A 23,509-nucleotide genomic window follows, 5' to 3' on the forward strand; every position below is an offset into this window, starting at 1 on the left:
TAGACGACTTTTTGTTTGTGGGACAAGCTGGGTCAGATGGGTGTGTTCACCTGTTGGACGCATTTCAGGTCCTGGCTAAATGACTGGGGGTACCCCAGTGGAAGAAAATACAGAGGGCCCTTCCACTATGTTGACCTACCTGGGGATTGAGCTGGACACCAGAGAGTGCATTCTGCGACTCCCTCAGGATAAGCTTCTGGAGCTATTGAGATTGCTCAGGAAAGCTGTAAGAGCCAAAAAAAAATCCATGCTATGAGACCTGCAGTCTATTCTGTGGCACTTGAACTTTGCCTGCATGGTTGTTGCCCTGGGGCGAGCATTTTGTGCCTGGATTGTGGTGGCAACAGTGGGCATAGCCAGGCTACACCATTACATACGAGTTAATAGAGGGATGAAGGAAGACTTGAAGGTGTGGGAAAGTTTTTTGAGCCAATTTAACGGGGGGGGAGGTAAAAATCCATTCGGATGCTTCAGGGGGTACAGGTTTTGGCGTGTTTTATCAAGGCAGGTGATGTGCCCAGAAATGACCTGCTATCTGGATGCAAATTGGGGCTGTGCGTGATATGACTTTCCTGGAATTTTTCCCCATTTTAGTTGCAACAGTTATTTGGGGACCGGAGCTGACTAAGTAAAGGGCATGTTTCTGGTGCGACAACATGGCAGTGGTACAGGTTATTAATTGCCAAACATGCAGATCACAGAGGATTATGAAGTTAGTGAGTTCTACAATGTTTAAACCTTAACATCTGTTTTTCTTCCAAGCACATGCCAGAGATGAATAATGGCATAGCAGACACCTTGTCTCGTTTTCAGTTTGACAGATTTTCTGAGCTTGCACCAGGAGCTAGCAACGAACCCGAGCAGATGCCACTGGCTCTATGGAGCCTCAGTATATGATGTTATCAGTGGCATGGAAATTCTTGGCTCCAGGCACACAGCTCAGCTATAAAGGAAGTTTATTTTAATGAGTTCTTCCAATTTCAGGATCTGGAATGCTGGTCACAGATATTGCCCACTACAGAGGGGCAGAGGTTGCGGTACCTGGTCATTGACAACCCAGCTGCTGACGTCCTTGACGATCCTGGCATAGTGCAAGGCACAATGGGTTATTTCGGGAGAATGGGGCTTCACATATTTGAGCTGCTATAAAAGAGGCCATTGGGCAATGTCTGGAACCCAACTGGGTTCGTGGGGGAGGCAGCCAAGCTAATTGCTGGCACCTCCTGGTGGCGGGTGTCCAGTGCAGGTACTCCATAGGGAAGGTATCCATTGACCAGATAAATAGCCTGCTAAAGCACTTAAAAGGAGGTGCGGGATAAGGGAACAGAACAGGGGAGGGGGGAGCCAACCCCTCCCCATTCTTATATTCCACCTTAACCCTCCTACGAGGGGGTTGGACGGTAATGTCTAAGCCATGGATTGGCTGGGGAACCTGAATGGAAAATGAAGGGAGTGGAAGCCCCAGGTAATGATTTGAATAAACATGGATTTGCCTTCACTGTGCACTTTATCTGCTGGGTAGTCCCAGACATCTAATAATAAAGTTGCAGCCTGATTAAAATCCATATCAAGTGTCTCCTGTCCTTCTCTCGGTATAGCCAAACAAAGTTAACTATTCCCACTCTGTTCATACATTATCTGAGACATTAGTCACCAAATGTAATATATAATATAATAATATAATGTATATACTATAATACACAATGTAATAAGTTCATGACAAAATGATTATTTATCATGACAAATATTAAAAATACACAAAAATATTTAATTCACAATATCTTACTCTTTTTAATAAATATGTAAACGATACTCTACATGATGTATGTAACAAGAAAATATGTGTGTGTGTGTGTGTTACAAATATGGTAAGAATAAGATTCTGCCTTCCAAGTTTGATGTGTCCCTTCTCTGGCAGACCACTTCATGTCCTCAGAGATGCTAAGGTCTCACAAGCTGTGCCTTGAGCTCTCCTCACATTTCTTTCATGTGCTGCTGATTTTTAGATTAAATATTCACAGATGAAGTTATAAAATTCATTATACACAGTCAGCTTTTCCAGCATTGTATTTATTAGTAGAAATAGGACACTTCTCCATAAACGTCCACATCTATGGGTTAATACAGCCTTGTGTTAGACCACCAAAACCTGCAGCTAAGTCCTTTGAGTTGCGGAGCAACCCCCAGAGATTTTCAGCACTGTCAACTCCTCCTGAATTTAATGTGAGTGGAGGGTACTCTGCATCCTTCAGGACTGGACCCATTCACATTCAGAATCTTGAAAATAGTCACAAGGACATTCAAGTTGTGATTAAGCAGTACACTGTTCGGTATAAAACAGAAGACATTTTGAATAAGGCTTATATATAAATGTTTCTAAAGTGGTAGCATCATGATGTATTCTCCTTTTAAAAACATACACACAGAAAACAATACTGCTCTCTAGACTGACCTAGACCAGATTGGGTATAAGCAAGGAGATATTCCACTTTCAGAAACAAAAGGCTCAAATGGGTAAAAAATCCCTTCTTACAATTTATGTATAAACTCAAATAACAAACAAACTGAAATCTGAAAGATGACCTAGTGACTTTCCAACTCAGCTGCAGAAGGTGAGATCATGCAAAAAGTCAGGAGCAAATGTACATTTCTTCCTGCCCAAAAAGTTAGGATTGACAAAGCTGCACTAAAGCAGGATGAGAGATGACAAACTTGGTGCAGAGATGGTCTTTTTGTTCTGTGTTCGTAAAGTACCTAGTTCAATGGGGTCCTTGTGTATGACTAGGGCACCTAGGCACCACAGAAATACAAATAATTAATAATAAATGTATAAGAACTGCCTGTTTTCTAGATCTGGTCAAAAAATTTCATCAGAACTGGAAAAAAACAAAACAAAAAAACCCCAAGAAATGGAAAATAGCTTTTGTTGGGCTATACCAAAAGAAGGGCAGAAGACTCTTGATATGGATTTAATCAGGCTGCAACTTTATTATTAGACGTCTCGGACTACCTGGCAGATAAAAATGTACAGTGCAGGTAACTCTATGTTTAGTCAAATGACTCCCTGCCGTACCAATCATAGGAGCCCTGAACCCCCCTTCAGTGCTTTAACCAGCACCTTCTTTTAAGTCCTTTACTAGGCAATTTATCTGGTCACTGGATGCCTTCCCTCTAGGAATACCTGCCCTGGACACATGCCCCACATTTACAAAATAAGTTGCGACATATCGCCTAACCACCTTTTCTCCTCACCAAAAAAGGTCCTCCCTCACACCCACTGTGAGGAAGATGAAAAAACCCTACTCCACCGAAGCCAATATGCTGTGAGGGAAAATTCCTTCCCAGCCCCCCTAAAAAGGACCAACTAGCGCAATGCCCACAGCAGATCCTAACCAAACCTGACATTTGAACCTCTAGGGGAGGGAAGGTGGGTGCTGCCTTGCCTGCTGCTTGGAGAAAGGGTTTCCAACACCCAGGGCTTGCACCTTTAAAGCCTTCTGTCCCTTATATTCCTGGAGAAGAATCAGCGCTGCAAAGCTGACTGCCACCCACCTTTCTGCAGTAGTTTCTTACCTCCTTCTCCCACCACCATAAAGTACTGCTACTTTCCTTTGGGAAGCCCGGACAACGTTCCCCCCGCTACAGGTGTGGTGAGATCATTTTAACAACACAGAAAAATGTCTGAAAATGTCTGGGTTGCCATAAAATGTTAAGTTTTCATCAAGAAATCAATCTCCCCCCTCACCCCATTTTTGGCTTTTCAGTTTTGTGATACTTGAAAAAAAATCAAGGAAATTTTTCTACAAGAACAAAATTGTTTGTTTTCATCAAAAATGGTCACAGGACAAAATAATTTCTCCAATCAGCTCTACTGTTAACATATAACACAAAGCAGAATGAGACTCCAACCACCGTCCCAGCTAACTGAAGGTATCACAAACTGAGTACTCATAGGGTGAATAGAATAAAGGAAGAAGTTCCTCAGGTGTCAGTCCACAGAGGTCTTTTCTTACACTCAGATGTCTGGAAGTGTGACAGAAAAAGTACACACACAACAAAATATATAAAAAACACATAACAAAGAATAGTTTTAAAAGCATCAACATGCCAGCAAATAGAATTTTCAGCTAATGCTCTTGGCACAGCAATAATACTCAGGAGGGGAATGAACTCCCACCAAAAATAAAGGATACTTATGCAATCTCATTTTGCTATGAATGGTAAAACCAGGCTACTTCAACAATGAAGTTGTTGTAAAAAAAAGTCCAACAAGCAAAATAACAATTGTAAAAAGAATCATATAAATCATACAGCATACATGATCAAAAATAGTCACAGAATTCTAATACAAACCCATGGATGGGTGTGGGGAGAGGAAGTGAATTTTACCCAAGTGCTAAGAAGCTGTTGGACTCAATGCCTGGCACATAAATTGGCACAAATCCATTTAACATCCAATCATTCAGCCACAATGCTTCAATGACTTAGCAACATGATCTGAATACTGAATGCTTTAAAAATAATTTTGATGGGTGCCACAAAGCCATAGACCATACCAAAAAAGAAAATAAAAAAGCCTCTGAGACATGCACAAACCACAAACAGTGCATTTGCCTTGAAAGGTAAATGCCCCTACAAAAATATTCTTTCAACAAAGCTTTGACCTGGGCAATGATGAGCTAAACCGGTTTATGATTAAAAGACACAAAGGTCAAATGTTCTCATTTGTTCCAAAAGTAGTATAGTACCTACAAGACCTATTTTATTTTGATTTTATAAACAAAGAAACCACCTTCTTTGTAATCAGTGAGCACGATTATCTCAAAAAGGATCAGTCTATTACATCGGCATGTCACTTGGTCCTCTTATACTATTAGAGAGCACGAATGTTCCTGAGATACTCACCTGAGAAGCAGAAGTATACCCACTATTTAGATTCCATAAAGGTACAGCTTGGTCTTGATCTTGTATCCTTTACTTGAGATATTTGACTATTTACTTAGTAAGGCTCGCAGAATAAGGCCCTCATGGTGCATATTATTCACAGCTCCTGAAAGCTGCAACTGAAACAACACCCGCATCTGCAAGCCTCACTTGAGAACAAAACTCCCATTGACTCGAGTGAGAGTTCTGTGCATGGAAATATTGCAGTTTCATACCTAAAATTTAGTCAGCAGAGTTCCTCATATTAAACAGTTTCCCCAAATCAATAAATAAGTATAGAGATAAATAGAGCATACATTCAGAATGTATTACTATAGATAGTCCACATGAGAAAAATTAGGTTATGAATTTCAAACACTCAAAGCAGGGTGCTGACACTGACAACTCTGTATGTGTGTAGAGTGTGTATATGCATTATTCCATTTTATATAAGATCTTTTATTACTGATGATTCATGTTGAAGGAAAGAGACCAGCTTGACTTTCAGATTACAGGCTGAGTATAAAACACTGAAATTTAGAGACTAAAATAATTTTTACTTATAAAGTCAGCATATCTCACACGGAGTCACTGAGAGGCAACAACATCTTGATATAACTGACTTTCATCTTTGTAATTTTCAATTCTTTTTGTATATGCAAATCAATAATGTAATGTTGAATTTTCAAAAAAGTAAATTCCTTTCACTTATATCAAAATATAATTGCAATTAACAGGTTGAAAGCTGCTTGAAAACATGCAGGTATTTTACAAATGGAACAGGAAACATTAAGAGCCAGGGGTCTGTAGTACTGAAGTCCTCACATGAGTATCAGGGTCAGGCCTCAAATTCTCCACTTTTATATGCAGATGCAACACCCAGTGACTTCAGTATTGGTTGCACATGTGTATCAGAGGGGAGAATTTGACCCCATAACCATAATAAATGAATACAGTAATATCTGACTGTATTCATCTATTATGTCTCATACACAGTACATGCGGGAGCAAAAAAAAATATTTAATTATGTTATTTGCCAGAAAGTACTATTCAACAATGACTTTTTCTGCATATCTAAGGAAGCATTATTTAAATGTGAAGTGCTTGGAAAAAGATGACTTGTCAATAACTTATCACTATGCCTAAAAATTATGAAACAAAAAAGTTTATGTACAATTAGCCCCCTGGGCATCAACCTAAAATACAAGAGTCCATACTTTTACTGGTTGGACACTATTCTAACCATACTTCTAGTATCCACTTCATAAACACTATATGAATGTTCAGTGACTCATAGAAAATGGTAGGTACTATTTTATTTCTACCAATCACCCCTCAGCATGTCAGGAACAGAAACAAATATTTGATTAGTTTTTGTTTATTTTGCTTTGATTATTTAGTAGAAAAAGTACAGTACCTTTTATTTATAGTTTAAGATAAATTCTAGAGTTTGCATTATTCATGAGCAAAGAACAGAACCACCCCTCTCTGTGATTTATTAAAGTGGCAATCCTGGAGGTACTTTGGAAACACCTGCATACAATCTGTACCACAAGGGCAGAAGTGCTGTTATTTCTCATTGCTCAATACCGCTCTCTCCAAATACCTCATCTCCATTTGAAATTCCTCATTTGAAACGTAGGCCAGGTTTAAAGCCACCCTCACAAAGCTCTAAACAATGTTGCCCAAATTCAGCCCGGCTGCAACTCTCTTGAAATGAATGGATTTGAACCTGTCTACATCATATAGGGTGAACAGATGTCCCGATTTTATAGGGACAGTCCCGATTTTTGCGTCTTTTTTCTTACATAGGCTATTACCCCCACCCCCATCCCAATTTTTCACATTTGCTGTCTGGTCACACCAGGCCTGAACATGGTCCAGTGTGTTTTAATAATGAGAACACTAAGGGAAATTTGTTTCACTCTGGATTCCATTATACGTTCCAAAGAATGCTATTTGAATAAAACACTGAGGACACCATCATTTTGTCTAGTATAGCGCCCATCTACTTCCATTTAAGAATTTCAGTCTACACAAAAACCCCACAATTCTTCTTTGTATTTAAAATAGGGCTGCATTGTAAATATTCAGTGTAAACTTCATTGATTAGAAAAGGAAACTGCAGATGCCAGAAACAGAGTATATTATTATTATTAATATCTTATATCTATGTGTCATTTCTCAACCCAGAAAATTCTAAAGAGCTTTACGAAATGATATATCATTAAAGAACCACTTCACAAACTGCTGAAATGCATCCACCTTTGGTAGCTGTTTATGAGTGCTCAGCAACATTGTACAACTGTTTAGAACAAGAAATAAAAAATAATCTACCCAGATGAAATTACATAGAGAATTTTAGGTAGGCAAAACACAAACAAATTTAGCCAGGATATAAAGGAAAAAGGATAACCTATTTTTCAGAGAAGTGTTATGGTACTATTGATGCCCATGAACCATCAGAACCCTATTTTTATATCTTGTCTAAAAGGTGGTATTTGTCAGTTCTGACTGGGAAGGAATTATGCCCCAACCTACTGAATTATCAAAATCATTTCCTGAAGCATCCAGATTTTCCTTGGATGTTTTCTGTTCAAGTGCTGACCAAATCAGACCTGACCCTGTTTAAAGTGTGAGAGCAGAGGAGATCACAGCCTGTCTTTAATATGGCTGCAGGCTTACTGAAAGATCTATCAATGCATTATTTTACAGACATATTCAGAACAAAGTTCCTCTCTTAATCCTATTTGCAATGTTCTCAATAGGTCACATTAAATCATACAGGAAATCAATAAACAATATATTTCTATTCTAAAAAAAAATGAAGGATAAGGGAAAACATTACAAAACTATTCTACAGTAGTTTGTTTATGACAGTGTAGCAACTGCAGATAACCCAAAATTCATCATATAGAAACACAGTTCAGTGCATAATCATTCCTTACTGAAATTAATCACATTGGAAACAAGAAGGAAATAATTCCTTTTAGAAGGCCAAGTGCTGTTTGTTATCCTCACACATATAGTCTCATTGAAGTCAGTGGAAATACTCATCTGAGTAAAGTGAACAGAATTTGGCCATGGCGCCAATAGTTTTCTAGAAATTAATAATTACAGTACACATATCTCACTTTGCAGTAGATCTTACTTTAGACTCAGAAGTTCAAGACACTGCTTCGGTGCCATGTCATTAAAGCTGTAAATTCTGAAGCATAGGTGTATCACGAAGTATGTTCTGTTAATTAAGTCCTTAAAGAAAGTGTGTTCCGTAAATCACATCAAAAGTTATCCAACTAGATGGTATCTTCCCAATCTATATTTCTTCAAAATCCAAACTGTTTATTGTGTCTCCAAATCAGAAAGCTACTTGTGCAAGTGCAAGGGCCTGATCCAAAGCCCACCGAAATCAGTAGAAAGACTCCAATTAACTACTCTAGGCTGTAGATCAGGCCCATGGTGCGCCAGTGGAACTACTCACAGGCCGAACTACTCACATGCTTAAAGTTCACCATGTGCTTACGTACCTTGCTGAGCAAGGGCTTATAAAAGTATATTTGTCTGTATATATTTGTTATTGTTTCTGTTTTACAAAACAATAGAAACTTTTCCAACAGAAAAGATAAAACACCTGTGATTTTTACTTGGTAATGTTTTTTTTCAGGGGGCAGTGTTAGTTTTGGCAGGGTTTTGGTTTTGGTAGGGGCAGGGATGGTGTCCCTAGCTTCTGTTCACCCGAAGCTGGGAATGGGAGACAGGGGATGGATCACTTGATTATTACCTGTCCTGTTCTGTTCATTCCCTCTGGACCACGTGGCATTGGCCACTGTTGGAAGACAGCATACTGGGCTAGATGGACCTTTAGTCTGACCCAGTATGGCCAGTCTTATGTTTTTTTGTTGTCTTGGTTTTGTTTTGCTGAGTGTTAATTATTAAATTATTGAATATATTTGAATATGTATTTTATTTTCAGTAAAATAAAGGAATTTTGAAATCACGTCTGTCAGCATAAATTGCTATCATCAATCAATGTATAGCTATCTTATGCTTTTTTGGGTCGTACTGACTAACCTCCTATAGTTACTTTCACTGCACAAGTTAAGAGACAGATTCTGATCTGTTACACTGGTGTAAATCCAGAGAAGCTGCCCTGAGTTAATGAAGTTCTGAAGTCAGTGGAGTTACTTTGGACTCACACCAGCGTAACTGAAGTCAGATTCGAGCTCTAAGGAAGAAAAACAAGCATCTCAATCTCCTGTCTTACTTTTGAAGGTATCTGGTTTAAAAAAAAATTGTATTAATTAAAGTGACTAGAGAGTATTTAATAAATAATAATAATAATTTGTATAAGACCAGTTCATAGTACTGGACATCTTTAAAAAAATAACATTGGGCTCATTTTGGTTACCAATGTAAGAAAACTATTCAAAATATCAATTTGTTGAAGTGAAGCATTATCTTGAAACTGGCCGTCATGAGATTACTGAAGTACTACCAAATAGCGTTCTAAATGCTGAACTTGTAATTGGAAATTATTCTGAGTTAAAATTTATCCACTGAAAATTCAATTATTTATCAACAGGCTAGATAGAGGATAGAGTTGTGGGATTTTTTTTTTTTTTTAGATTTAGCTATCATAAATGATCAAATCTAAAATGCTTGATATTAATAAGATACTTTTAAGATGACAGGCATAATTTTAGTCTCTACGCCTTAAATGTGCCTTCAAAAATCTTGAACTACTGCAATTTAATAGAATATCCACATTTTTCTTGCCAAGCCACTTCACTCTGTGACCTTCAAAATCATTAAATTGACCCAGTCCAATAATTATAATTTGTAATATGGGCAACCCTAGGATATGCTTCATTAACCAATTACCCTCATTTTATAAAATAAATAAATGTTAAAAAATCAAAAATGTCCTTTAAGATGAGATGGGACAGATCCTTATCTGGAATAATTTGGAATAGTTCCATGCCTAATATCTGGATATAAAGGACTATCTGAATTCCATAACTGAGTGAAATATGTGTCTTCATCTCTCATACTGTACCTTACAATGCAGGTACAACAGCATAATTAGCCACAAATTGTAATTTAAACAAACGTATAAGTCATAATTTTCTAAAATGTCGTCATTTTAATAACTTGACCTTTCTGAATGGGAATCTGTGGCATCAGCTGAATGTAAACATCCTTCAGTAATTTAAGAAAACCATGTACAAACATAATACAATCATCAGGGCTGGACAACCTCTGCAGAAAGGTCACAAAAAAGGCAAATAAATATAGTATTCATGTTCCAAGGTCTTTTTAAAAAAAGCAGGAAATGCATTTTCTCCTGCAAAACATTTATAATTTGGTCATTTCTCTATGTTAACACTCATAAAGCATGATAAAAGTATTATTACATAAACAAACAACTCCCACTAGAAAACAAAACAAAAACATTAATTCAAACTCTTAGGAAGAATCAGTACTTTCTCTCTAGTGCTTTATTCTATAAAAGAGCACTTGGGAGTTCCTCTCCATTTTTTCCACTTCATAGTGCTGTTGCAAACTAACTAAAATTCCTCCACTCTCCAAATACAGGGATGTTTGTTTATTTGTTTGTAAGAAACGTTCAGTTTCTTCACCATCCATCTTCAGGTGACACTTCGGAAAGAACCCCTTCCTTGGTAAAAGATCACTCTGTTGTAGCTTCCAGGTATCCTTGTATCCACCCAAAGTAGGACTCTTCCATCAGTTGGTGAACAGTAGACTCTCAGACATTCCGGATTGGCTGCAGTGCACTTCCTTTTGGGGGAGATGAGGGTAGGAGTGTATTTTATTTTTATTTTGTTGCTGATGTTTTATAAATGCGTAACTGGGAGAGAAAGGAGATTTTCTAGGTACCAGAAGGTCCCCAAAACCTTGACCCAACCAGACGTTGATATCTGGGGTAAAATCCTGGCCCTACTGAAGTCAAAGACACAATTCCCATTGACTTCAGTAGAGCCAGTATTTCATCCCTGCAATCTCACTCAAAAACAGACTGTGTGACGCACCTGGCCTCTATTTTGAGAGATGTTCGTGATTGATGAATAAACCCTTATTAGAACTTCCTGGAAGGAAACACTGCATGTGGCTAGCAGGAAGCACAGCAGCAGAACAGATTAACATCTAAGAGGTGAGAACTAAAAACATGCTTCTTTCCCCATATTACATCAGAGAAGGATGAAACTTCAAGCACAGGGAATGACAGGGAAAACCGTTTGATAACCATACAAATGCATCTCTTACCACAGCATCATCGTGTGTGTTTAAAATAACTGAAATTCGACTGTAGCAGTTTTTGTATTCCAGCTTAATAAAAGGGAAGGATTATAGTGTGGCAACTCAGAGAAAAGTCTCCTACTCTTTTGAACATCGACATCTTGAATGGTAGCTGCTTCATTCACTATCAACCAGTGTCCCTAGTTACTAGTAAAGATTGAGTAAACCTACTCTCTTTTGTTTGCATATTTCCACCTGTTAAAAGATCAATTTATATATAGCCAAGTATTGTTGGGGGGTATTTTTGGTTTTTGGTGGTGTCCCCCCCACTCCCCCCCGTACTAATTTAATGTGGGCCTTTCCACACTGGAGGATTGTCTAAGCATCTATGAGAGGTTACAAAAATATATATCTTTTTTAGTTGCAGTTTAATGACATTGCCAGTGAAAAAGAACTTGCTTCTCTGTGATGAAAGTTAGGAGTGGGAGTATTTGGCCTCGTTAGCTAATTATGACATTGATCAGCACTTAAGTTAGTCAGTTTTTCACTTCTGTCATTTGCTTACAGTCAGCTGCTTAGTTTCAAAACGTTTTGACTGCTTAAAAGGGAATACATCATCATTTCCTTTCCCCAATCTAACAGCACTTCCCAATGAAATAGTTTCAATCATGCTTCATAAAATCCACTGCAACTATATTGCTGGAAACATAAATCCTCGAGCTAGGTTTTTAGTATTTCCAAAGCAAATGACGCCAGTGATTGTTGACTGGCTTATTTTTGTACCCAGCCTCCTTCTCTATTAAAAAAATATAATGTACATATGATTCAGGTTGTTTTTTTTAAATACTTGTGCTAGTGATGTGAATGTCCTTGCTACTGCATCCCCAAATACTCAGACTCAGTAGAAAATAAATCCCAAGTGTTTACAGAGCAGCCTTTCAGATTGTGAAAGGCATTTCAAGAAATCCTTCAGTTTTTGTCATTTCCTTTGAGTAAACTTTTATCTATACATTCCTTGCCCAGACAATGTTTATTTTTCAGAAATGCTGATTTTTTTTCTCCTGTACCAACCTAAATAGAGAGATTTTCATTACACAGATGCTCCTCTCACTCCCATTCACCATTTATTGCAGCCGATTGAGGTTGTTTGTTCCTTCCACATCTAGTCAGTCTCATTCTCCCTGATTTTCTAATACAATTCCCTTGCTCTACAAAAATAGTGGTTTTCTGTTGACAATGACACCAGATATTATAATATATATGTACCAAATACACACACATACCTCTCTCATTTGTCATTGTTAAAACTCTTGTTCAGTCTCCCTTAATGGTATTTGTAAATTTCACCCCCACTGCGTAACTCCTGGCATTTGCAATGCTAGATTTCAAGGCTATGTAATCCTTTCCAAGAGCTGCTAGAGAATAATCACAATTTGCAAACTTGCTTTCTTCCATTCGCCGCCTTCCAGGCACTACAAACACCACCTATATACCCTCTACACCTAGCTGGGTCAATGCAAATTCTGAGGGATGCTTCCCCCACCCCTGTGTATGGCTATGGTGAAAATCCTCCAGACTGTTACTGAATTGTTAATTGCAATAGCTCCAGAGCTCACTCAGAGATAGTGAAAGCACAGAGGCATTTCTGCATAGATCGAGAGCATCTGATGGCTCTTTGCTACTTACCACTTCTTAAACAAAATGTCCAGTGTGCCAGGAGCTTTAATCGTAACTGCAATTAAGTGGGGATTTGCAGTGCTCTACAGCCCCAATGCCTTTTTTTAAAAAAGGTGCAACAGTTCGCACAGGCACTTTACAAGCTAGTGTATAAAATCTCTCTGCTGTAGATAGTCATTCCTAACGCTCCCTGGTCTGTGTGTGCGTGCTGCTAATCTGCATCTGATTGTGTCACTTCAGCTCCTATGGGGGCGGGGCAGAGGGGAAGAAGAAGACGGGGAAATGAAAGGCTTCACATCCAAAATGTCAAGCTGTGCTTGAAGAATGATAGAAGACAGACTGGTTTCAGACTCTCACTCTCTTTCCTTAATACAGCCAGATACTAAGAGGTGCAATCACCTGAATGGAGCTCTACCACCCCCTGCTGGCAGAAAAAGCAATGGAGGGGAAAACTGTCTGGAGCACCAGTTCCGACACCATCCCTTGACTGATTTTTTTTTTAAATTCCCCCCCCCCCAAAAAAAAAAAAAAGAATTGCATGCGACACACATATACACAATCATTTTTCACCAGGTCCTTGACTTTAGTGTGGCGATTCCAGATATAATTTGTAGATCCTTGTACAAGGGAATAGGGGGGAAGGAAGAGACTGGTGTAGCAATCTAGTTCAGTTTTAAATTAACACCAAAAACTTGTCTGAACAGTTTGAAATAGTGTAATTAGTTTACACAAATGGGCACAGTCAATGTGTCACAACCACAAGCACAACCCCTCCTCATCAGTCCCAATTGACCTTCTTGCTCCCTAAAAGTAGCATAAATCCTGAAATAAATGTATAGGTAACACAGAAAACAACAAATCTATATCTTAGGGACAATTGCTGTAGGATGTGTATACTTGTACTGAGGAAAATTAAAGCAAACAGTACATACAGGTGTAATCTTAGTATATTTCACTTCTCTCCAAACACCTTCGTTTTTAGCATTATTTTATTTTAAATGTTATACACACACCCTATATCCAGAGATATAGATATTCACATATTCAACTCACTGTCACAGATACCCTGCTTTACTGATCACAACAATTCATCTTCACTTTGCAATAGACTGAAATGAACCATCCTCAGCCACTTCTTAATACAGAAGGAGAAAGAACTTGACAGGGAGGCTTCAAGTATTACTTCTCACCGACAACGGAGTGCAGGGGGGAGCACAAAATCCTTTTTCCTAAAAATAAAGCCCACGTTGGCTGCACACAAAATAGCAGACCTGTATTTCAAAACATGCCACGGTTTGAGGGTTTTTTTAACTGACACAAACTCTTGCCAAAAAAAAAAAAAAAAAAGCAAACCACACACACACACACACCCCACCAACCCCAAACACATTAATTATTAGAAAAAAAAAGATTAAGAAAAAAAAAGACAAGATCCCAAGCAAAGCAGCTAAGTGCAGTTAGCATCTTCCAGCTCTTTTTTTCTTTTCTTTTCCATCTAAATGACTTTTTTTTTCTTGGAGACATTTTTAAAGAAATAACAAAACACAACTTTGGGGGGTGGAGAGGTTAAACAGGCTTCCTCCCCCCGATGGCCTTTGGAGTGAGACATTTGCTTATTTTTGGTTACTGTAATTAGGGCGCATTCTGGTGTGCAGGGTAGCTAGGAAAGGCAAGAAAGCCCCGCTCCTACCTTGCCCGCAACTGAGGAGCAATCCGAGCAGGTAGAGAGAGAGGCGGCTCATGTTCAGGAGCTCACGCTGGTGGACAGTTCCCAAGTTAGAGGTGCCGAGTACAGGAAAACCCAGCCACCGCCGCCCGCTGCCCGCCGCCGCTCTGGCCGCCGCTCCCGGCTCGCGCGCACAGCCCGGGCAGCGCCGCTCGCCAAGTGACTGCCAGCGCCGCTCCGCGCCGCACTATATCAGGGAGGCGGCGGAGGAGGCGGTGGGAGGCGGAGAGGGAGGAAGGCAGGCAAGTAAGTATCGTGTATCCCTCCGCGCGTGCTCTCGCTCTCTCTCTCTCTCCCACACAGGCGCAGGAGCGGGGATTCCTCCGCCGCTCAGCCCGCGGATGCTGCTGCCGCTGCCGAGCTCCCTTCCCCGCCCGGCCCCGGGGGCTGGTGCAGCCCGGCGGGAGGGAGGCGCCCCGCGGCATCGGTCCGGCCTCTCCCATGCACCCCGGGGGAGCAGCTGCGGCTGGGCCGAGGAAGCTACCTGGGGGTTGCACGGGGCGGGGGGGCTGCGAGGTTGCGCCTCGCTCTCGGGGCTGCCAGTGCCGGGGGCGTTGCCGGCAAGGGGCGCAGGGCTGGGCGGCAGCGGGGGCACTCGGCGGGGAGCCCCCTATTCGCCGGCCGGGCAGGTGAGCAGCCCTGGGGTTGCAGCTCGCTCGTGGCTCGCAGCCGGAGCTCGCCTTTGCAGGAGGGCTCGTGCCTGTCACCTGCCAGATTCAGGCCAATGTGCGTTGGGCAGGGTGCGTGCGGTGGGGGTGGCGGAGGTGGGTGCATTTGATCTTTCATTCGTGGGGCAGGCATAGGTGCTGCTGCCGTGGGGGTGCCGCCCACCCCTGGCTTGAAGTGGTTCCCATCATATACAGGGTTTACGGTTTGGTACGATGGCTCTCAGCACCCTTGCTTTACAAATTGTTCTAGCACCCCTGGGGGCAGGTGAGAAGGCCTTTGCATGAGGATTGAGCCCCCCCACGCACACACACACACACACACACACACACCCTGTTGTGAGCATAATGCTGTGGTTTGTCTTGCTCTTGTCAGCCTTTCTGTGTGTGTTACAATATTCTAATATCAGGCAATGAGACATATGGGAGCCTCATTTATGTTTTTACAATGTCACAGATCTTTACACCTATTCATTTACTTGTCTAGGAAATTTCCTGTTTTGACTTTTTATTAGCAAAAAAAGGGGGGGGGGGGCGCTCTACGATTTGTAGGAGTCTATTTTGAAACCATTCTGCACTAAAGCATACCGTTTGCACTCTACGTTTCCTGATACTATGGTCAGTACAGTCTCATTACAGACCTTGCTCTATAAAGAGTCCACTTTAAAAAAAAAAAAAAAGAAGAAAAGCCAGGAATTTTTAACCAGCATGACTTTGAAAAGGTAAAATCCATCCTGTTCTTTATTGAACTTTGGTCTCAGGAGCCTCATGAATGAACTTATCACCTTACTCCCTCTCTGATACATGCTGGGAGATAGAAGCAGATTTATTTTGACAGAAAGCTGTGATATGTAATTAACAAAAGACTACTCCAGTTTAACACTTCCATAATATTTGAGATCCTTTTCCCTCCAGCCTTTTATTTGGGGATGGGGATGGCGGGGGGGGGGGGGGGGAACTGTTTATAGAAAACTAGCCTAAAGTAACAAGATAAATATCTTCAGCCTGACACTTGCTGGGAAATATTCATAAGAAATTGGAGCTACAGGAAAGGAAGATTATACCATTAGCTAAACCTTGCTGGACACAACAAGAAATATAATACAGCTGAATGGTTGCCTTTAGTGGATGACATTTAGAATCCTCAGAAATATATTCAGATAATATTAATAGAGAAAAAAGTGAGACACTTGTGGTCAGTGGTTAATCTTTACTACATAAATCCAATATGTAATTATTCCAAGGATATGCTAGGCCACCCTGTTCTTAAGGGGAAAAGTTTTTGGAGCATACATTTCAAAATGAAAAAGAAGCAGCTTCTTGCACAATGAAAATGAGCTTGGTGACTGCCATTCTGTTTGAAGTATTACTGAAACCGATATATGGCAGGTTCAGCAGTCTTTGACTTCAGTAGGCTAGGGGTCTAATCCAAGCCTAAAAGGGAAGACTCCAATTGATTCCAATGGACTTTGGGCCCTCATTTAGGAAAGCACTTCAGCATATGCTAAATCCATAGTTATGTGCCTTCCTGAATAGGAAGGTTTTTCTGAAACATGGTCTTCATGCCTAGCTAGAAAACTTTGAGAAGAAGGCCGGAGGGGTGAGGGGAGTTACTGCACAAGACAAGAACCCCTTTGCATTAAGCAGATTGGATTCCATTGCCAAATTAGTTTACCATTTGTTTTAATCTTATTTTGAAAACACTACCATGCAACAACTTGATATATAACAGAACTTTGGTTATTATTATTAGGAAAAAAAGGCATTAAAAAAACAAGACCAGAAACTAAAACGCAAAAACGGACAGTACGGTCATCTTGACATTGACACTTTACATAGAGATTGAAATAATATAACAGAGGTTCATGTAACACATAGCCTATGATCTTAACTTACAGTAAATGGCAAGAAATCACACATGAACTTCATATTGGTCATTTAAAAAATTTGCTGATGATTATATTCAAAAGATACTACAGTACAAGAGGAGGCTGGAGGTCAGTGGTCACAAACTCCAATTAGAATGCCCCAGTTGGACAGATAAAATTGTAATCCTTTATAGATTCATATGACCCCAGATTTTTTGTACTTTCAGTTATAAACCTGCTAAGAGTTTCTCCATCAGTGCTGTGTCCAAGTGTACAATTGTTATTGCACTGAACTGGGATTAGAAAACCATTTTCTAAGTCTGACTCTTTATTCTGACACTGTTACTAAAATACATTTTCCTGAAGCAGCAGACTGCTCAGATATGGGCTGTTTGAGCAAATAAAGCTAAAGGGATGGGCATTTTTTTTGATTGAAGAAAGGTCAACAATGAAGTAAGATGTAACAGAATATCACACTCAGAACTTCAAAATAAAGACTACAAGACAATGTGAGAAATTATCATACCTGCTACAATCCCCACATAGGTGGTTTTTGGTGATCATGACAGCATATTAAATGAACAGAAGATTTGAATTTTGAAGCACTGTAAAACTTCAATCTATATCAATATAACTAGTGTCTGCCATTCCTTGGATAAAATAGATACTGTTCCTTCAAGAGAATGACCATACTGGAACAGTCATCTGTGAGTCTTTTACATAACCATTGCTTAAACAGTAAGGGCCTATTTTCTGAATAAGATCACATGCATAACAAGTGCGCTGATTAAAAAAAAAAGTTCAGTTGTTCATGATTACATGCTGCTTACTCAACATGCACATTGTTACATAAGGCCTGTCATGTAACTACCATCAAACGTAACACCCCCCCAAAGGTGATGAGAATATCCAACTCTATAACGTTCTGAAACAGAGTAATAATCAGTCTCAGAAGTGGCTTTAATGTGAAAGACTGAAAGTCAATGTTGATATGTCACCACAACATTTAAAGAACAAAACAGTAGTCACTGGGAAAAATTAATGAGCAGGAGAAAGGTCATTGTCATAATTTAGGGGTAGCCATTATTGGATCCATACCTTATTATTTGTGTTATCATAGCACCTAGGAGCTCCAATCATGGACCACGGCCCCATTGTGCTAAACACTGGACGAACACAAAACAAGCCAATACATTCATTTAATTTGCAGTAAAGGTGATAAGTTTCACAAGACAACGCAAAACAAATAACATGTCTCTGAAACTTGCATATTACTATTTATTACAAAACAGCAAGGGAGTTCAGCAAAGCTCTGGATTTTGAATATTCAAAACTATATTAATTCATATGCTAGATGCTTCATACAAGGGTGGTTTGGCTATAATATTGTATAGGAAATATAGGGGGAAATATCAAGGGCTACATTTTGCCACTTTTATTCAGGATGAGTACTTAAGTGGTGCCATTAATTTCAATTAATTTCAGTGGGACTACTTGTAAACTACTAGTCAGCATGAGTAAGATGGCAAAATTAGGCCCTGAACATATGGTGGCAAAATCTCAGCTGGTGTAAGTTGTCATAGCTCCATTGATTGGTGTAAATTGTCATAGCTCCTTTTAAGTAACTGGAGCTATGAAAATTTACATCAGCTGAAGATTTTTCCTTCCTTTGTAAGCTCTATGAGACATGGACATTATTTGTAAAGGCTTTCACTTGCTATCTGAATAATAAAGTAGCAATTATTTTAAAAAATATGATTCGATGCATGCACATACTACATAAATATAATTAAATACTAAAACTTAAATTCTGCTGATAATGTTGTTGTATATTGAATTATGGGTTCTTTGTTCACATTCCAACTGGTAAGAAAACCAACTAGCTTTGCCTATCTATCTTGTACAGTTTGAAATTTTCATGGAGTACCTTGAAAATCAGTTAAGTACCTCTGGGGACATATGATCATGGTTGGCAATGATTTCAAAATAGACGATGGCATTTATAGTACTAAAGATCCTTGTATTTAGAAACACTGACGAACAATTGTAAACAAGTCAAAATGTTCTAGAATAATTGCCTAACACTTCAGTAGACAAAAATGAAATAAACTCCTTTTTGTTTGTTTGTTTTAAACATATAGTATCTTTGTCTTTGTAGGAAACTGTTTTCTTCAAACATTTTAACTAATTTTCTGAAGTGTATGTGAGCCAAATTGCTGATCTTCACCAAAGTGAGTAATTATCCCAAAAACGCTTATTTCTTATGTATACCGAAAACACAATTAAAGAAGCACTTTAACAGTGAACAATAGCATTACAATGGTGAGGAAATGATATACAATAAACAAAAGACAGTTTCATAAGTATTTGCGCTACTGTTATGTTTCAAGTTCTTAACATCTTACAAAGATTTTCATAAAGATCTAAAATTACCACCATTTAGATTAAAACTTTATGGGTAACAGTCACGTAAAATTATAACATTGTTTTCATTATATCTAAATTCTCCTTAAATAAAGGATTCTCCTTTCAGCTGGAGAAATTTAAATGGTTTAGAAATTATTCTGATGCATGCAGAGACTTACAGGCTGCCATTATGGAGATAATTGCCTGTTTATTCCTGCATTGGAACAAAGGAAAGGGGATATATTTAAATAATATATATAATTTTGTCCAGTTAAAATACTGATTAATATTTAGTGACAGTGAGGCTGTTTAAAGTAGATTGTATTAATTCTGATACAATACAAAACACTGTACTCACAGAAGAATCAATAATATGGTGCATTTGTATAGCACAGTGGTTCCCAAACTTGTTCTGCTGCTTGTGCAGGGAAAGCCCCTGGTGGGCCGGGCCAGTTTGTTTATCTGCCGCGTCCACAGGTTTGGCCGATCGCGGCTCCCAGTGGCCGGGGTTCGCTGCTCCAGGCCAATGGGAGCTGCGGGAAGCAGCGGCCAGTACGTCCCTCGACCCGCGCCGCTTCCAGCAACTCCCATTGGCCTGGAACTGCGAACAGCGGCCACTGGGAGCCGAGATTGGCTAAAACTGCAGATGCAGCAGGTAAACAAACCAGCCCAGCCCGCCAGGGGCTTTCCCTGCACAAGCGGCAGAACAAGTTTGGGAACCACTGATATAGCACAAGAAACTACTGATAATCCTTTTGACCTGAGTGACTGGTCAGAGTTCCAAGTCCTTTCAGTTGGAAGTAGAAATTGCTAGAGTCTGGTATTTTCTTTCATGCAATCTTATTTATTTAGTTTTTTTTAGCTTACAGCAACAAGCCTTTTTAGCCAACACCCGTCCCAAAAGCTCTCTCTCTAGCTCTCATGCTGTGCTTACAGGATGCTGCTTGGCTTTCTTCCCCCTCTGAGTTTCTCTCAGTTTCCAGCTTCTGACTCTCTCTCTCTCACACACACACATACACACACACACACACACAAAGAAAGCCTCAGCAAAAGACCTTTGTTCACAATCCCCATTGTCTTAGGTGGTGGGCTTGCGATTAACTCATCCTAACAGTTATATTAATTTAAGGTTGTGTTCATACCCAATCTCAAAGAGGTTTGTGATTTATGCAGGCACCAGTACCTCTCAGCATAAGAGTACTTTTAATGGATCAAATGCAGCCCAAGTAGTATCTGAGGCGTGGAACGAAGCCAGACATTTAAGTGGATCGTGACATGAACCTCACATCCCTAAAGCTGACTGCTTTGCACTTATGTGGGCCACCCAGCTTCTTGTCACCCAAATAACCATGGCTAGAGATGGATATTCTTTCCCACATACTGCTGACTAGTAGTCTGCATCTCCTCTTGTCAGAGTCACACCTGGATGTGGTTATCAACTCATTTATGATTTCTAGGCTTAGTTACAGAACTTAGGAGTGAAAGTGCCAACCTTAAAAGGCACAAACTTGTTCAGACACAGCTGTCTATTCAGCAACTCGCATCACCCCAGTGCTCCACTCTCCATTAGCTTGTCATTGAATACAGAGTGAAATTCAAAATTTTGGTCATGACATTCAAAGCTCTCCATGAGCTCAGTCCATGTTTTAGATTGTATACTCTTTGAGCCAGAGATTGTGTCTTTTTCTGCACTTGGAAATCAACTAGCAGGTTTTGGGTGTTATCATGGAAATCATAAATTATAACAAGCTATGTTACATCAGGTAACTTGATCATGACCTCCTATGCTGCACTAGCCCAATGGAACTGTCAACCTCAAGAGTGAAACTTTTGTATGCAAGAACTAGGCCAAATGGTCTACAACTGTAGAACTTACTTCCAAATGTGCTCAGAATCACTACAAACTTCAGAGGCTTCAGAAAAAAAAAGTCACCCTTCCACGCTTCATTTAATAACCAAAATCCAAATCATGTTATCAAGACACAGACCAAAACAACAGACTTCCTACAGAATATAGAAGAGGGATCAGTAATGTTTGCACACGGCCTACCAGGGTAAGCCCCCTGGCGGGCCGGGCCAATTTGTTTACCTGCCGCGTCCACAGATTTGGCCAATTGCGGCTCCCACTGGCTGCGGTTCACTGCTCCAGTCCAATGGGGGCTGCGGGAAGCTGTGGCCAGCATATACCTTAGCCTGTGCCGCTTCCCACAGCCTCCACTGGCCTGGAGCAGTGAACCGAGGCCAGTGGGAGCCGCAATCAGCCGAACCTGCGGACGTGGCAGGTAAACAAACCGGCCCGGCCTGCCAGGGAGCTTACCCTGGCTGGCCGCATGCCAAATGTTGCCGATCTCTGATATAGAAGATAACCTTCTTGATTTAATATTAGTAAGGAAGTCTGATTTCATGGTGCTAGACATGGTGTAAGAATATAGAGAGATTAGATAGGTATTCTTGGATTCTGCTCAATTTAAGTATATCATAGGCCTGTGTCTCCGCCTTCCTTTTTCTGGTGGAACCTGTGCAAATATTAACTCACATAGTCCTACCTGGTCAGAGAGACCAGGTCTTGTCCTACAATTTGTGCAACTTGTACGGAGGCCTTAGATAGACATCCAGAAATGAATGGGATTGTTCATTTGTTGGGGGAAGATTTTATGGCTGGGGACGGCACAGAAGGAGAGTATTGGCATTTGGAGGAATCAGGAAGAGTCATCTTCCTAGGTTTATCGTTCAAGGTGGAGGTGAGATCATATATGAATTCTGAGAGAGGGTGCTGAAAAGCAGTAAAGGAAGTTCCAATGAATAAAGTCTTTGAAACTTCTATGCCCTGTGAAGTGGAAAATTTAGAATGTGCTTAGGGTTGATCCCAGGAGAGAGAGAGAGAGACTGCCCAGAGTGATTGGAGTAGTAAGAGTTCATTTGCATGTCCTCTGGAACATAGAAGTTGCCATACTGTGTGAAAGCAGTGGTCTGTCTAGTCCAGTATTCTTTCTCTGAGAGAGGCCAGTACAATATGTTTTAGAGGAAGGTGGGAAAAAAAAGCATAGTTGACAATTACGGAATTACTTGACTATTCAGGATGTTTGTTTTTAACCTCCATCAGTTAGTGGGGTCTTGTGGCCTGAAACATGAGTTTATATACCTAATTGTTTTGAATTTTAGCTTTTATCCTATAATTGTGGATGTTCTCATTATTCATATCAACGTCTAGTCCTTTTCTGCAATCTTCTAAACCAGTGGTCCACAAACTTTTTTTTCCCGCAGACCACTTGAAAATTGCTGAGAGTCTCAGCGGACCACTGAATGATCTTTCCAAATGTTGTTTGTGCCTTTAGTTAACTATTGTAAAGTGCTTTGGATAAAAGCGCTATATAAAAAACAAACTTAATAATAATAAACTTTTTTTGTTCTACAAATAAAAGCACACAACTCATATTTTAATATCAGTAGTCTTACCTTTCTAATGTGATGGATGTGCACTCTCTCCCCCGTCATGGCAGCCCCCAAGCTGGGTCTGGGAAGGAGGGCGCTATCTCCCTCTCTCCTGCACCACAGTACTCCCCTATCTGAGGCTGGGAAGGAGGGAGGTCTCTCCCTGACAGCTGCAGCTCTGGAGCTGGGGAAAGTCGTCTCTTTCTCTGGCCGCTGCAGTCCTGCACATCCCAAATTCCCCCCCACCCCCTATTCTCACCCCACTGCCTTCTCCTACCTACCCCTTATTTCCCCTAAGGCCACCACCTCACATGTGTGTCTTCTCCAAGGTCCAGGCACCTAATTAGTGCCTGCACGGCTCCACTAATTAGGTGTGTGACCCTTCATTCTCTTGTGTGAGGCCACCCAGGCGCTCACCTTAGAGGGAACTATCCGTGGACCACCTGAATGGAGATTGTGGACCACTGGTGGTCCACGGACCACAGCTTGAGAACCTCTCTTCTAAGCTCTTGGCCTCAATGATACCTTGTGTCAAAGGGATTCATAGGATAAT

General features: G+C 40.3%; 1 protein-coding gene across 1 annotated transcript in view; it reads right to left on the reverse strand.

Annotated features, from left to right (window-relative positions):
* Positions 1 to 14,744, reverse strand: part of NCAM2 (neural cell adhesion molecule 2) — a 525,587-nt gene extending 510,843 nt beyond the window's left edge. The window contains exon 1 of the mRNA XM_074971360.1: positions 14,550 to 14,744. Coding sequence (XP_074827461.1) covers positions 14,550 to 14,601 — 52 coding nt within the window. The 5' untranslated portion in view covers positions 14,602 to 14,744. The remainder of the gene's footprint in view (positions 1 to 14,549) is intronic.
* Positions 14,745 to 23,509: the final 8,765 nt, after the last annotated feature.

This window comes from Natator depressus, chromosome 1, assembly GCF_965152275.1.
Source record: "Natator depressus isolate rNatDep1 chromosome 1, rNatDep2.hap1, whole genome shotgun sequence".
NCBI classification, from domain to species: Eukaryota; Metazoa; Chordata; order Testudines; family Cheloniidae; genus Natator; species Natator depressus.